General features: G+C 54.4%; 6 protein-coding genes across 6 annotated transcripts; 3 read left to right on the top strand and 3 right to left on the bottom strand.

Moving 5' to 3' along the window:
• Positions 1-99: 99 nt before the first annotated feature.
• Positions 100-3,766, bottom strand: BDQ94DRAFT_145649 (ATP-binding protein). The gene has a single exon (XM_026766679.1). The coding sequence runs from the start codon at positions 3,327-3,329 to the stop codon at positions 438-440; it is 2,892 nt and encodes a 963-aa protein (XP_026625239.1). The 5' UTR covers positions 3,330-3,766; the 3' UTR covers positions 100-437.
• On the bottom strand, positions 3,767-4,626 carry BDQ94DRAFT_145648 (uncharacterized protein). Its single transcript, XM_026766678.1, has 2 exons — positions 4,212-4,626; positions 3,767-3,963 (listed from the first exon to the last, which is right to left on the bottom strand). Exon 1 carries the CDS (start codon positions 4,584-4,586, stop codon positions 4,374-4,376), a length of 213 nt encoding a protein of 70 aa, XP_026625238.1. The 5' UTR covers positions 4,587-4,626; the 3' UTR covers positions 3,767-3,963; positions 4,212-4,373.
• Positions 4,627-5,373: 747 nt separating this feature from the next.
• BDQ94DRAFT_50821 (LIM domain-binding protein) lies at positions 5,374-8,298 on the top strand. Its single transcript, XM_026775937.1, has 5 exons — positions 5,374-5,924; positions 6,064-6,875; positions 6,943-7,236; positions 7,296-7,565; positions 7,623-8,298. Exons 1-5 carry the CDS (start codon positions 5,618-5,620, stop codon positions 8,154-8,156), a joined length of 2,217 nt encoding a protein of 738 aa, XP_026625237.1. The 5' UTR covers positions 5,374-5,617; the 3' UTR covers positions 8,157-8,298.
• A 518-nt stretch (positions 8,299-8,816) lies between these two features.
• Positions 8,817-9,954, top strand: BDQ94DRAFT_145643 (urease accessory protein UreG). The gene is made up of 3 exons (XM_026766677.1): positions 8,817-9,111; positions 9,175-9,273; positions 9,360-9,954. The coding sequence occupies exons 1-3, from the start codon at positions 8,939-8,941 to the stop codon at positions 9,901-9,903; spliced, it is 816 nt and encodes a 271-aa protein (XP_026625236.1). The 5' UTR covers positions 8,817-8,938; the 3' UTR covers positions 9,904-9,954.
• BDQ94DRAFT_145642 (WDR46/Utp7 family protein) lies at positions 9,942-12,094 on the bottom strand. Its single transcript, XM_026766676.1, has 2 exons — positions 11,328-12,094; positions 9,942-11,270 (listed from the first exon to the last, which is right to left on the bottom strand). The coding sequence occupies exons 1-2, from the start codon at positions 11,958-11,960 to the stop codon at positions 10,296-10,298; spliced, it is 1,608 nt and encodes a 535-aa protein (XP_026625235.1). The 5' UTR covers positions 11,961-12,094; the 3' UTR covers positions 9,942-10,295.
• A 106-nt stretch (positions 12,095-12,200) lies between these two features.
• On the top strand, positions 12,201-15,233 carry BDQ94DRAFT_50792 (small subunit rRNA maturation protein TSR1). The gene is made up of 3 exons (XM_026775936.1): positions 12,201-12,457; positions 12,529-12,998; positions 13,061-15,233. The coding sequence occupies exons 1-3, from the start codon at positions 12,346-12,348 to the stop codon at positions 14,888-14,890; spliced, it is 2,412 nt and encodes an 803-aa protein (XP_026625234.1). The 5' UTR covers positions 12,201-12,345; the 3' UTR covers positions 14,891-15,233.
• Positions 15,234-15,268: the final 35 nt, after the last annotated feature.

Genomic DNA, 15,268 nt, shown 5'->3' with positions numbered 1-15,268 from the left:
TGGCTGATCCAAGGAGAGCTGCCGCCTCGTCGATGTCATTCAAGTTACTGTTGCATCTTCCTCTTTTTTTTTCCTTTTTCAGTCTTTCTTCCCCGCGAACTTCACCCGGTGCCGCAACCGATTAATTCATCATCACATTTGATGGACTGGCGTCTATTATATTCATAGATAATCTTAACCCATTTGTTACGATTTAAACTGGGATCGTCTTCCTGCTGCGGTATTGTATTGATACATTGTGGTTCGTGTCGCTAATCAGTTCGTAGTATACAAGCCCAGTTCCTGCCCTTGCGTGCCATTCCAATTCCATCCCAATCCAGTCCTACACAAAACGCGAAGAAGATCAAGTTGATCTATGTGACATGAAAAACAAAAATATCCAAGCAATCCATTTCTATTTGACTCCCAATTGCTTAACGCTGTACAATCGAACCAGTTCAGGTCCGGACGCGCGCCGCATCCACGCTAGCTGCCGACTCGTCCATGCCCGCCGGCATGAAGCCCCAGCCAGGAGCCTTCTTGCGTCGGCCCTTGCGGTCGCCATACTGCTCGTCGAACTTGCGGATTGCAGAGAGAGATGACATATCCTCGCTGATCGATGCGCTGATCTCCTCCATACCACGCTCGAAGTGCTTCCAGGTCAAGGTGCGTCGCGCGGGATACTGGTAGGGCTCCTCGCCTTGGTGCTGCGCTGCCAGGTCGTTCTCTTCCCGGACACAGGCCAAAGCGGCCGCAACGGAAAGGTTCTTGAGGTCCGAACCGGAATACAGAGGCGTGCGACGAGCCAGCTCGGCCAGATCAACCGAGCTGTCCAGGGTCTCGTCCTTCAGGTGGATCTTCAGGATGGCCAAGCGATCCTGTTCGGTCGGAAGGTCCACCAACAGTCGCCGGGGGAGACGCCGGAGAACCGCATCGTCGAGATCAAATGGCCGGTTTGTAGCAACCATGATGAAGGCCGACATGTCGTTCATCCCGTCCCACTCCCGCAGGAACTGGTTGATAAGCTCCCGGTGCGACGTTCGGCTGCTGGCTCCAGTGCGAGAACAGAAGATGGCATCGGCCTCGTCGATGAACACGACGCAGGGGCTCAGCTTCTTAGCCAGCGTGAAGATGGCCTTGACGTTCTTTTCGCCCTCGCCAACGTACATGTCGTAGACTTCGGACCCGCTGACTTCCAGGACGGTTGCACCGCTTTCACGGGCGACGGCTTTCGCCAGGAGGGTTTTACCCGTACCTGGGGGCCCGTAGAGCAACAAACCAGGGATCTTGTCAGTTGCCAGGACACCGTAGGTGAACGCTTCGGGTCGGATCAGGGAAAGAGAGGTCAGAGTCTTTAATGCATCGATAGTTTCAGGTGGCACATGAACATCAGAGAATGTCGTGCGAATGCTTTTGGCATCCACGACTCCATTCAATAGCTTCTTCTCATGTGTATTGCACGTTTTCCGCAACGAGCCTAACAAGCGCTCCCGGTCATTTCCTGTCTCGGTCGCCTTCGGTTTAGGCGTTTTCTCGTGCAGCCAGTCATTCTTGACACGCTCAGTCTTCTGCATCATCTCGAGTCCTCGTCTAATGTGATCATACCCGAAGGCTTCATCTGCTCCCAGAGAACCAAGTGCCAGAGTCGTAGCCCAGTGAACCTGGCTGTATGGCCAGTACCGCTCATCAAGGCCACTTTCCTTCACGAGGGACGCATCCAAAGGCCAGGCGCGATTACGGTAAATGTCGTCCTTGAGCGCCGAAGGGCTATCGGCGAGTCGCGTTCGGAGCAGATCTTGGACGTGGCGAATGTTGATATCAAGAGTCCGCGTCCTGCGGTCTTCTGCAAATACGCGCTCTGCCACCTCCGACTTCATGGCGGGTGTGATGACCAGCATCTGGGAGAATTGATCGTCAAAGGCATTTTGCATGAGCTTGGCCGCGTCCGAATCGGGTGCAGCTTCTTGTGCCGATGTACCAATGAAGAGGACCCGGGAACCTGCCTTTCTCTTCTCCTCTATAGCCTTTTGTAACAAAGTGATGAACTTGGCGCCCTCGCGGGTGGTCTGGATGTCTCCATAATCCTGGACTTGCACGATGACGTCTCGCTCCAGGGAGGGACTGCGGCCTTCCATCACTTCATGGGCAGCAGAGTCTTCACCTCCTGTGGCTGCTGGCGAGACCTGCTTCGACGGCTTGCTAGGCGAGGAAAGAAGCTCCCGAACAAGTCGAAGTCGCCTATCCTCTGCGCGATTAACAGCACTTTGTGATGAAGAACCTATCTGGTCCGCCGGCGCATTGAACGAGGCCACCAACGACTTCAGGCCCATTAGGTTGGGAAGCGCGATATCTCCCGAGTCACGAGTGCTCTCAATAGTTATAAATTTAGGACGCAGACCCGACCGGAGACTGCGTGGTGTGTCAATGACGTCGTCCTCAGCATCCCCATCACCCATGCCGTCGTCTTGCCAGGTATCAGAGAGGGACGGCCGGTATACCTCGTAGCCAAGCGATCTGATGGGCGAAGTTGTGCCGATGTCCGCCAAATCTTGTTCGCTGCATAGCTGGGCAATGTCCTGCGCGTTGAGTGTAACCAAATCCGCGCCCAACTCTTGCGCCAGCCTCTTCACCACCGCATCTAAGAAAAGGATACCATCGGTGCCCGGGTACTGAAGGACAAGGTGCGACTTGCGTGCGGAGGGCTCTTGGGCGTACTTGGCTGGCGGCAGCCGCAACCCGGCTCGGGCAGAGGCGCACAGCTCTTCCCACAGCGCTTCCGTCAAAGCATACCGATCGTCCGGAGTATCAGATCCCCCAGGCGCAGGCGGCTCTTCGCCACTACCGCCCCGTCCTAGCTGTTGTGTGGCCTCCTCCTTCTCCGGTTCAACCTCCGTCGGTCGTATCTTCACATGCTGTAGTAATTTGACGTCACCGTCCCCCTTTCCATCATTGACCACCGTGTTTCGCTCGTAGAACCAGTCGGGAACAGTGGCAACTGGAGCAGTCCACTCCTTCGCCGGTCGTCTGTTCCGCAAAGCTCTGCGGACCGCCGAACCGTAGGGACTCGCGTCTTTCTTGTCCAATCGGTCTGTGGAAGGTGATGCAACAGAAGCATCACGGCTAGCTAGGGTGGGTTCTGCACTGTGAACAGGAAAATCACCGGGGACGTTCCCTGTTGTCGAATCACGAGCATTATGAGGATCTGAAGGAGCGGACGACAGCCATGGTCGCGAAAGATGGAACCGACGCGAATGCGAGACAACGGCGGCGGGATAGCGGCGATGCGCGATGAAGCGGCAGGGTCGTGCTACAGACCGAAGGAACCTGCCTTGGTACATTGACGAATACATCCGGGGCCAGTAATGCCACCGGAATTGGACAATCGAGTTACTGCTCACGCTGCAGGGAACAAACCGTCTGCATCAGCGTGGGTGCAAGTTGGATTGAGGCCAGCAAGACTTTCATCTTGCCTTTCTGGACTGTTCCTTGCGGGTCGGCTCTCCTTTGTCAGCGCCGAACTGTAGTATCACGTGACCAGACAGACTGGTGGCTGCTGCAAGTGCAGAGACCCAGTGGATCAGGCAGAGAGGATTTAAGCTTGATTGCAGTGATCTAACCACCAGGAAAGGCCAACACCGTAGGTGTCAACTCGACATGATGCATCATCCAGGGCGAGGCTGTTTCGCTCAGCTGCACCTTTTCCTCTCATAAGAACTACTGCGGCTTACGGAAAGTATAATTCAACGAATACCCAATCTACGGTGAACAAGAAAAATAAGAGTGGAATGATCCAGAATTGAATGGGTTTGTTATTTCCAGTTTGTTCTAACTGTGAATCTGCACGGAATGGCGCCAGCCAGAGCAGATGATCGACACCGAAGCAAAGCCTGATGCAACCGGATTCCTGTACCCCACCACTCATGCTGGTTTGACAACACAATCGACGTCAGAGAGAAAATAAATTAATAGTCCTAGATTGAAAACCTTGATGAATGTCAGCCAATACTCCCATAATATAGGATGAATGACAGCGAGGCACAGAAATGCAATAATAGTAATTTTCTCAGACAAAGTATACTGGCAAGTAGCAGACCAACCGGGAAAGGAAGGTCCGAACTATCTCCTCATGGACGATTCAGAGGATAAAGAAGAAAAGAAGGTTTTGTCATCTTCGAAATGGGGATGAGGGGAAGAAACAATTGCGGGAAAGAAAATGAGGAATTGAGACTAACCTTGTGACAACTGGAAGTGTTGCAGCACAACCTGATGTGTTAGTGTAGTGGTCTGATGTATCAGTCTCAGTATGCATTTATACTGCGAAAAGCTACTACTGGGCATAGGATTGACGCGTGGCGTATCCAAATCAGAACCATGAACATTGTAGGTGCACAGAATCAAATTGCAAATCTGAGAAAAGTCAGAAAAGCAGCCTGGCAAGAGTGTTTTTGAGCCATGAGGAGGCGAATGCTGAAGAAGAGGAAGAAGAAAAACCAAATCGCGACCGAAAATAATAAAGGCTGCCCACGCGCAAGAATATTATTCCGACTTCCACGTGATGCCGGCTTACCCGAAAGAGGCATAGCGAGCAAGTCGCGGTGGGTGGCCATCGTGAAGGATGGACGAATCACGAGCGGGAAAAGAAAAGCCTCAGCAGGCCGGAGGAAGGAAGAAGATCTCGCCATGGGCCTCTCTCTCTCTCTCGCTCGCTCTCTTTCTGAGTGCTCTTTCGCTGGCTTGTCCCTTTCCCTGCCTATCTTCTGCTTCCCGTACGGTTCCTGTTCCTCCCTCCCCATCTCTCTCTCTCTCTCTCTCTCTCTACCTCACTCTTTTTTCCTTCTCTCTCTCTCTCTCTTCCCCATCATTCCTCTCCCGCCTCCTCCAGATTTTCCTCCTTTCCCCCTCTTCCCGCTACTGGGCTGCTAGTTCTGTTGCGCGTGGTGAGTGTCTTTGGGTACCACTTTAATCTCTCTTCCCGCGAGGTTCGGTCCAGCACGCCCCGTTCGTTATCGACCGATTGAACTGGCGATCGCGACAGGTGCCCGTCTCGCTTTTCGTTGGCCCCTAGCCCCTCCACACCTCCCGGCCTCCCTAATCCCATCACTACCAACTTTACTAGTCTACCTACTTTCACTGCCCAGCATCCCATCATTTCCTCCTGCTATCTCTTACCACCACAACCACCCACCACCACCTCCCATTCTCCGATCATCCACCCCCAGCCTCCTTCTATCGCTCCCTCCCACTAACATTGGAGGTGTAGGAACCTCTCCTCCCTCCCGATCTGGTGGGCACAGGTGATTAGGCCGGTCCGATCCATGCTCCAGATCTCGTGTGGTCCTGGGTGATACCGACGCAGGCTCAATCGCCCCGTCAGCTGCGTCTTGGCCTCCGCTCCGACACTAAAAGCGGCCTGTTGTGCCTCCACGTCAAGCGCGCTCCTCGAGTCCGACGCCCGCCCTCTGCGTGCCGGATAGTCGACACGACCGTCTCTTGCCTTTCTCGCTCGACGTCTCTCTTTTTAGACCTCCCAATTTGCCTTCCTTGTGCTATATAGTCGTGCTCTCTATTCTTTCCCCCCTCCTTCCCGTCCTTCACCGACTTTGAGGAGTCCCGTTATCGGCGACTTCGTAACCACGACATGATGATGGCGCAACCGTTTCCTGCCCATCAAGGCATTCCACAGCATCCTGGCTTGCCTCCAGGTCATCCAATGGCTCCCGGTCAACATCCCAATGCTCATCCCGGTGCTGGCATGGTCCAGCAGGTGCATCCCGGAGTGTCGGCACCAGGAGGTCCTCAGGTCAGTCAAGGCGGACCGGTGATGGGTGGGATGCCTCCGGGCGCTGGCACAACTGGTCCGGGGGGTGCTGTACAGGCTCATGCCCTCTCGCATCTTGGCCCTGCTCAAGCGCACATGTTCCAGCAGCCGCATTTTGCACAACAATGTACGTTTTCTCGAGTTTTTCTTTCCAGGACTGCCCCCTTTCCGCCGTTGCCCTGCACGGGTTAATATTCTCGTTGCTTTTTCCCGTTTGTGTCGTTTCTTTTCTTATGTAGTAGCGTGCTAATTTTTTCATCACTTAGTTGCCAACAACCCTCAACTCCTGCAGCAGCACCAGCAACAGCAATATCTCAGGCAGCGGATGATGCTCCAACATCAACATCAACAACAACAACAGCAGCAGCACGGCGGGTTACCAGTGCAGCTACCGAATGGGACACCTGCCCTTAATGCAGCTCAGATCGCGGCCATGCAAGCGAATCCTGCCATGCGTCCGGTTAATCTGCAAATGCAACTCCAACAAATGCCCCATGGGCAGCCGCAAAATCTTCAGCAGCAACAACAATTCTTCGCTATGCAGCAGGCCCAGCAACAAGCGCACCAGGCTCAGGTCCAACAGGCGGCTGCAGCAGGGCAACCCGGCCAGCAGACGCCTCAGCAACGTGCAGCGGCACAACCCCAGAACGTACACGATGCTCAGAGTGTCACTCCTCAACCTCAGCCGGGACCGCCGCCACACCAGGGGAGTGCCACCCCTCAACCCAATCCCCCGCCGGTACCTACTTCGCAACCACCGCAACAGCAGCCGGCCGCTCCTCAGCCGCAACCTACTCCCAATCCGCCTCCGCAACAGCTGCCGCAGGCCCAGCAACCGGGCCAGCAACCACAAGCGCCCCAAGCTGCCCAAGCCCAGCCTCAACCTCAACCTAACCAGCAGGGTCCACAGCAGGGTCAACAACAGCAACCGATGACTGCCCAGGAGGCCCAGATCAAGGCGCAACAGCAGCAAAACCCCGCCGCCATGATGATGCAGCAGCAACAGCAACGGATGAACATGAAAGGCGCTGCAATTCTGCAGCTCAACTCTTTTGCCGAAAGTCTTAGCTACATCTCTGTATGTCAATTTCACTTCTTTCTTTTGGCTCACTGTGTCCACCTGGCCGAGTACTAACTGCTAGCAGGGTACTGAGAACGCGAGCACTGATTTCAATCAATGGCATGGCTTCGTGCTTAGATTCTATTCGCCAGGCGGTGTGCTCAGACATACCGTCTGCAACCCACAAGCAAATTCCTCCAAGCAGTTCGAAATCGCTACCCCTGCTTTGGCGCGCTATTACTTGACCCAGTGTACGAGTGGGATCAAACATATCCAAATGCTGGTTGATGGAGCGCGGGAAAGGGATTCGCCGAACGGAGGCCACATAGTGGAGAGTGCGAAGACTGCTTTTATCTATTGGTTCGCGAATGGAAGTCAGGTATGCATGCTCGGCCCTTGCACCCCCGAAATGTACGTTGTCATATTAACGTGGACTAGCTCTTTGCGCGCGCCAACATGACGGCTCATTTCGATATGAACAACAAGATTGAAATGCTCGATATAGCGGTGCTGGATCACAACGAATACCTGCCTAGGAGTCAGCTACAGGCTCTGGAGCTGTCCGACCAACAAAAACAAAGTCCCAAGGTGTCCAAGAATATGGGCAAACGCGCCCAGGCCAAACAAGCACAACAGCCTGCGTTTACCTTGCCCGAATCCATGGTCACTCCGAATGGCGTCCCCACGGCTGTGATGAGTTTCCTTGAGGTGAGCCCTTCCACGTGGTTGGCATAAAAGTACTCTTCTGACGTTCTTGTGCTGTAGGTTGCGGAAACCATTTCTCACATGCAGGTCCTATTCCAATTCTCCCAGCAGAATCCCCACTTAACACCCTCCGAAGCCCTGCGGACTCTGGTGAACACGATGCAGGCGCCGGCTCCCAATGCCGCTTATGTGCAAGGTCCCATGAACCCGGCCCTACAGCAAGGCCAGCCACGGGCTCCCAGTATGAGCATGCCTAACCAATTTGCATCTCCCGCCATGACTCATCTCGGTCTGCCGGGCGCTCAGGGCTCGCCCCATTTGACCGGCTCCGCGCATCCCAGTCCCGCCCAGAGCCACCTCGCGGGGCCCCCGGGAATGGTTCCCCAGGGTCAAGTACAAGGCAATATGGCGCAGGGGACCAGTGCGAGCGCAAGTCCTAATGTGGGCAACAAGCGCCGTCGGGCCAGCACCGTGAAGATGGAGAACGATGAGACCGGTGGGGGTCCCGAGGTTAACGGGACAGCCGGCCAAGCTGCCCCCAAAGTCAAGGCCAGTCCTCGAGTAGGGGCTAAAAAGCAGAAGGGCGGTGGTTAAGTTGTTTATCTCGACCAGCCAGTAATATTGCCGGTAGCATGCTTGCCGCTGGTCTAGGTGTGCTTGTGTCTTCTCTTTTTCTACTTCTGAACTCTTTTCTCTTTCAGTCTCACTCGGCGGGGATATGGCGTACCTTTAGGATACCTATGTGCGAGGCTCTACTTCTGCGTTCCGAACCATCTGCGGGATTCCTGTTATATGTTGAACATAGCTGCCGATTTCGTTCCCCTTTGATGTCTCATGCGAAAGATGGAGATGCGTGTTATGTGGATTTGCGTTGGGCTTACTGATTTTGCCGTATTTCTTGACTGATGTCCCTATCTGCATGTGCTTTACCGCCTGGGGATTGAGGTGCGGTTGACACATATCCTGAAGTTGAGCGTTGCAGGATTTTTGATATCCACGTTTTTATCATGGGCGATTGAAGTGCTCCGGCGTCCGGTTCTAACCTCCCTGGAAATAATTCTGTGTTGATAGTTGCTGCCGTTACTATTGTTACTACTGTACGTGTGGAAGAGCAATGCATTTCCTACTACTACTTTTTTATGAATGAATTCATGGTACCGAACATCACATCCGACTAGTTTGGCGGGGACTCTCCACTAGTGACTGCGCCTGGCATCGGCATCGGCAGTCTCCGGCCTGGGGCTCCCCTCCCAACGTGAGTTGACGAGTTGACCCCTCCATCCACTAGATACTTTCTTTCTATCTCCTCCCTCCACTTTCTCTTCGTTCTTTTCTTTCTTTCTTCACTACTATTCCTCAAATCGGACCCTCCCACCATGTCTCACTCTCACTCCCACGACAACGATGTCAGCCATTCCCACGATGACTTCGGTGGTCACGGCCACTCCCATGAGATCCTCGACGGTCCCGGTTCATACATAAACCGTGAGATGCCTCTCTCGGAGGAGCGTGACTGGAAGGACCGTGCCTTTACCATTGGCATTGGAGGGTAAGTCACAGCAATCATACTATTATCTATTATCCTCGCCTTCCATCTAACTCATCCATGTAGACCCGTCGGATCGGGCAAAACTGCCCTCATGCTGGCCCTCTGCCAGGCCCTCCGCGACGAGTACAACATCGCCGCCGTCACCAACGACATCTTCACCAGGTATACAACCCCTCCCCCCCTCCACCGCTTTTCCCCCATACCAAAAGTAATCAGCTAACCCAATACTTTTTTCATCAAAAAAACAGAGAAGACGCCGAATTCCTCACCCGCCACAAAGCCCTTTCCCCGTCCCGCATCCGCGCCATCGAAACCGGAGGTTGCCCTCACGCCGCCGTCCGCGAAGACATCAGCGCCAACCTCCTGGCCCTGCAAACCCTGCACAGACAATTCCAAACCGACCTCCTTCTCATCGAATCCGGCGGCGACAACCTCGCTGCAAACTACAGTCGCGAGCTGGCTGATTTCATCATCTACGTGATTGATGTCGCTGGTGGTGATAAGGTGCCCCGCAAGGGTGGACCCGGTATCACGGGCTCGGATCTGCTGGTCGTGAACAAGATCGACCTTGCTGAGGCAGTGGGTGCTGATTTGGCGGTCATGGAGAGGGATGCGGCGAAGATGCGCGAGGGTGGACCGACGGTCTTTGCGGTCGTGAAGAGTGGTACGAGAGTGCAGGATATTGTCAATCTTATTTTGAGTGCTTGGAAGGCGAGCGGTGCTTATGAGCATAGTCTGGCGAGGTGGAAGGCTGGTGCGAAGAGGGGGTCCGGGAGTGTGGATGATGCGTGATTTAAATTAATTTCCATATATAAAAAAAATTCATTTATTCATTTCTGTTTGTTTCTATTGTGGTGGTGGTAATTCTCTATCATGAAACTTTTGATTGATATACAGTCCCAACAAGTCCGGTTTTGTATCTCACCCCAACAAACGCCCTTATAATGCAGACAAACAGACGACACCAGTTGCTCGAAAGAAGGATCGTGACACAGACGACAACAAATAGGGAGAGAGAGAAGGAACCAGAGAAATCCTCTCACGCGATGGTTAGATAGTTAAAGCAGGGTATCTGAAAGTCGTCCTCCAGCAGCCGCGGCAGAACGACAAGAAGAATACTAAACACAAGTGCAGTCATCCCCGACAGAGACGAAAGAAGAAGAAGAAGAAGAAGATCCCTAAAATCAAATCTCCTTCTTGGCGAACCTCGCCAGCGCGGGACCCAGATTCTCCCTCTCGGAGCGCAACTTCTCCTTGTGCCGAGCAGCATGCTCCTTGCGCAACATCTCGGCCTTGACGCGCTTGTCGTCGATGACATTGCGCCGACCCTTCTTGCGCAGATACTTGCGCAGTGCACTGTTGCGACCCCGACCACGGTTCTTGAGCTTCTCCATAGGGTCTTCGGGTCTGCGATCGAGATCGCGCTCCTCGCGGTTCTTCTTGTCGCTGATGGTGTTGAGCTTTCCGACAAAGTTGGGGTCCAGCGAGATCATCTCCGGTTGCAGCTTGTTCAGGAGTCCGCGTACTTCGGCTTCCTGGCGCTGCTTGGTGTTCTCGTACGGGTTGGCCTCCAGGGCGTCGAAGTTGGGTTCACCCGCGCCGGGGACGATGATGCTGGCGAAGCCTTGGTCGTGGCCCACGCCGAGAACATCTTCGAAGGGGCACCAGCGCATGTTTTCGATGCGTTGGCCGTCACCGCCCCAGGCCATGTAGGGACTCTGTACCTTGCCTTGGTCTGCGGCGGCGGCGTCGAAGAGACCCCGCCATACGCTGACTTGCGTGCCCCAGCCTACGGCTGTTAGGTTCCGGTCGCTGATGGACACGGATGCGCCGGGTTGGTAGCATGAGTAGCTGTGTACTTCGCGGAACATGCGGATGTCCCAGACGTTCATCTTTTGGTCTTGGCCGGTCGATACCATGTATCGGCCTTGGCGATCGATGGCCATCGAGCGGACGGGGCCGCGGTGGACAAGGGCCTTCACGAGCGCGGTTTGAGAGTTGGGAGACCAGAGAGTCACGGTACCGTTTTGGTGGCCGACGTGTAGGATGGCGTTCCATGGGTTCTGGGCGAGGGAGGTGGGTGCACCGAGGCGGGTAGGCAGTTCGGCGACCATTTGGCCCGTCGAGGTGTCGGTGTATTTGAGGTAGCCGCTCATTTGCTAGTGAATGATTAGTTAGGACTCTGTAGTTGTAAATTGGGAGGCAGCTGCACTCACAGCGCTCGCAAGGAGGAAGTGGTAGGGCAGGAATTCAAGGAAAAGAGGCTCGAGATGCTTGTTGAGACAGTGCAGTTCCACACCGGCGTGGTCGTAGATATAGACGGATCTCTTCTGCGCCACGGCAAAGAACTGATTATTGTGCAGCCACCGAGCATCGCGCACAGTCTCGTTCAACTGCAACTCGCATCCCAGCTTTCCATTCCGCCAGTCCATCGTTGCCACATGCCCTTTGCGCCCGGCCAACAGCAATTCGCGACCGTTCCTTGTGTAGTCCATGCGGTAGGGTCCCATGTCCGTCAACTTGAGCTCAAATCCCTTCTTGGCCGTTTCGATACCGACGCTCTCGCGAATCTCATCCTGTCGAACTTTGTACGTCCGTTCCAGCTCTGCCTCCGGCTCGAGGAATCCGGCATCGTGCTCGAGCAGGATTTCCGCATCCTTGGCCTTCAGGGCTGCTTCCTTGTACTTGTCTTCCACGGCTTTGAGGTTGCTGCGCAGTTTCTTGTCGCGAACGCTGTGGGTGTGGATGGATTTACCCCGGCCGTAGGTCTTTTGCGCTTCCATCATTCTTTTGCTTTCCTTGCGCTTGTTGTCGGCCGGCGCAACGGCCGTCGTTGCTGGTCCCGCCATGGGCGTGGGCTGTCGAGGAGTTGAGTAAGATAAGAGGGGGATAGAAAGAAGTCCAATAAGCGACTTGGATCAAGTCGAGAAACAATACAAATGTCGTACAGTCAATAAAAGTTAAAGCAGCAGACGGAGGCTCATCGGCAGCTTTTTCTGCGGGTCAAAAGATGAAAATCCGTGCCGAGCGGCTTTGCTTTCCTCGCTTGTTCCTCCACCGCCTAATTTCTTCCTCTCCAACCGCCGCCGGAGTATCAGGTCCAGATCCCTCTAGAGGCCACTCTTTTACTATTTGTGATCTCTGGTATTTAGGTGCTTTGCCTTATTCCGGCTCTTCTATATATTCACGCTGGCCTCTCTTCCGTACCGATTCAAAGGGTCCAGTGGTGCCAACATGGCGCCCACCCAGACGGTGCAGCATCACCACCGATCCACAACCAAATCCGCCAATAAACCATACAAGTCTCGCCATGCCTCCAAGAGTGCGCTGAAGGATAAGGCCAAGGGTATGTGCACCAGAGAATATTACACTGTGTCTGTTTTCTTAAAATAGCATCATAGACTGACATACATGCAGGCAAGGTTGAAAGACAAGAGCGGGGCACCCGCAAGACCCCTCACCAGCAGCTCAAATCCAAACTCGATCGCCGGAACCAGGCTCGCCAGAAGCAGCAATTGAAGCATCAGGAGAAGGCTCAGTCCATCAGCATTTTCTCCGGTCAGAACGGTGCCCCCCGCCATGTGGCCGTTGTGCCGCTTTCCGTTGATATCGATGTGGCTGCCATCATCCGGGCCTTGAACGAGAGTGTTGATGTTTCCGCGGAGATCTCCCCAGACTCTGCCACCCGGGTTCGTGTCGATCGCTTCCGCCAGAGCCTGCAGTACATTCCGGCGAAATATGACTTGATGAACGCTTTGGATGTGTGCCGGATGGCCGATTTTGTGGTCCTGGCCCTCTCCGCACAGGTCGAAGTGGAGGAACAAGGAGAGCTGTTGCTGCGGTCCATTGAGGGTCAGGGTATCTCGAACGTTATTGCCATGGTTCAGGTAGGTTCAGTTTTCCTGTACATGGGGTTGAAACCTTTTCTTACTGACTGGAACTTGCGTAGGGTCTTGACCAAATCAACCCGGCCAAGAAGCGCCCGCAGGTGGCAGCTTCTCTCAAGTCTTTTGCGAACCACTTTTTCCCGTCCGTTGAAAAGGTCCTCTCCGTGGACTCTCGCCAGGAGTGCTCCAACGCCATCCGTTCCCTCTGCACAGCTACACCCAAGGGTATCCGCTGGCGTGACGAGCGCAGCTGGATGTTCATCGAAAACGTTGAGTGGCCGGAGACCAATGCCGAGGAGGTCGACGATGTTGTCGTCACTGGTGTTGTCCGCGGTAAAGGCCTGAAGGCGGACCGTCTGGTTCACATCCCTGGATGGGGTGACTTCCAGATTGGTTCGATCACAGCAGCACCACTTGCTGCCGCCCGCGGGAAGCGTGATGATGCTATGAATGTCGATGAGACCGAGGCTCCGCAGCTGTTGGATGGACCCTCTGCAGATTGCGATGATTTGGCCACTGTGGCACCAGAGGAGATTGAGATGGAGGACGACGACTTCCCTGTTGAGGAAGAGCGCAAGGGTGTCCTCCTGGACGACCACCACTACTTCTCCGATGACGAATCTCACATCCCTCCGAAGCCCAAGAGGCTACCAAAGGGTACCTCGGAGTACCAATCCGCTTGGTTCTTGGACGATGTGTCCGACTCCGGCTCTGACCTTGAAGACGAGGAGGATGTTGAAGAGATGGAGATGGACACCGCGGGAGCGCCCGAAGACGGTGTCTTCCCCGATAACAGGGATGCCATGACGGAGGCTGGCCCATCGGAGTATCCCCAGTCAGAGATGTTCGTCGACCCGTCACCAGAAGACGAGGCCAAAGACTTGGAGGAATACCGTGCGAGCCGCAGAAAGGAAGCCAATGAAGATCTGGAGTTCCCTGACGAAATCGAGCTTCACCCGAACGTTCTCGCTCGGGAGCGTCTGGCCCGCTTCAGAGGTCTGAAGAGCTTCAAGACCAGCCCCTGGGAGACGTCAGAAGACCGTGCCTACGAGCCGGAAGACTGGCGCCGCCTGCTCCAATTCGCGGACTACAAGGGATCCAGGAACAAGTTCCTCCGCGAGGCTCTCGTCGGAGGTGTCACCCCTGGTGTGCGCGTTGATGTGCACCTCAAGGCCGTGCCAGCAACCCTCCGCAGCCGGCCTCAGCCCACATCTCTCTTCTCTCTACTCCGTCATGAGCACAAGCACACCGTTGTCAACATCAACATGCACTTGAACTCCAGCGTCGAGGAGCCCCTGAAGTCGAAGGAGCAGCTCGTCGTCCAGTGCGGTCCTCGCCGTCTGGTCGTCAACCCCATCTTCTCCGCCGGCGACAACACCCCCAACAACGTGCACAAGTTCGACCGCTTCCTCCACCCAGGCCGCAGCGCCGTCGCCTCCTGGATTGGTCCTTTGACCTGGGGCGCCGTGCCTGTCCTCGTCTTCAAGAACAAGTCCAACCAGGACCCCGAGATTATGGACTCCGCCGAGGACGACTCCCTCAACAACTTCGACAACCTCGAACTCATCGGAAACGGCACCATCGTGGCCCCCGACCAGTCCCGCGTCGTTGCCAAGCGCGCCATCCTCACCGGTCACCCATACAAGATCCACAAGCGCGTCGTCACCGTCCGTTACATGTTCTTCAACGCCGAGGACATCCAGTGGTTCAAGGCCCTCCAGCTCTGGACCAGACGCGGCCGCAGCGGTTATATCAAGGAATCCCTCGGTACGCACGGTTATTTCAAGGCTACCTTCGACGCCAAGATCAACCCCCAGGACTCTATCGGTATCAGTCTGTACAAGCGCGTCTTCCCTCGCAAGGCTCGTGCTCTGGAGGATGTGGTCTATTAAAAATGATATTGGAGATCGTGTTGTGTCGTTGTTTGTTCGTTTGCTTTGGGAAGCCTTTTTGGGTTTAGGGCACATGATATGGCATGGCATGACATGCAGGAACGATATAGAGATATTACTTACTTACATACATTACATACTTCACCTACTTACTCATGATACCACAAAAGTTCGCTTCGGCATGAATTGATGAACTGTTACTGATTATGAATATCATTTGTTGATGAGGTGGTTCGATAGATAGATAAATACAGTTGGCGTGAATTTTAGTATCTAGTTTGATTTGACCCGAGTGGTGCAACTTGTCTCGTCTATTTAGTTTATTCCTGGAATTAACTGAAGCACACTATTCAGTATAATAGAAGGGTAATCTACGGT

The sequence above is a fragment of the Aspergillus welwitschiae genome (genome assembly GCF_003344945.1).
Source record: "Aspergillus welwitschiae strain CBS 139.54b unplaced genomic scaffold BDQ94scaffold_20, whole genome shotgun sequence".
Taxonomy (NCBI): Eukaryota; Fungi; Ascomycota; class Eurotiomycetes; order Eurotiales; family Aspergillaceae; genus Aspergillus; species Aspergillus welwitschiae.
The sequence above is the reverse complement of the archived record's forward strand: the minus strand, read 5'-3'. Positions and strand labels throughout refer to the sequence as shown.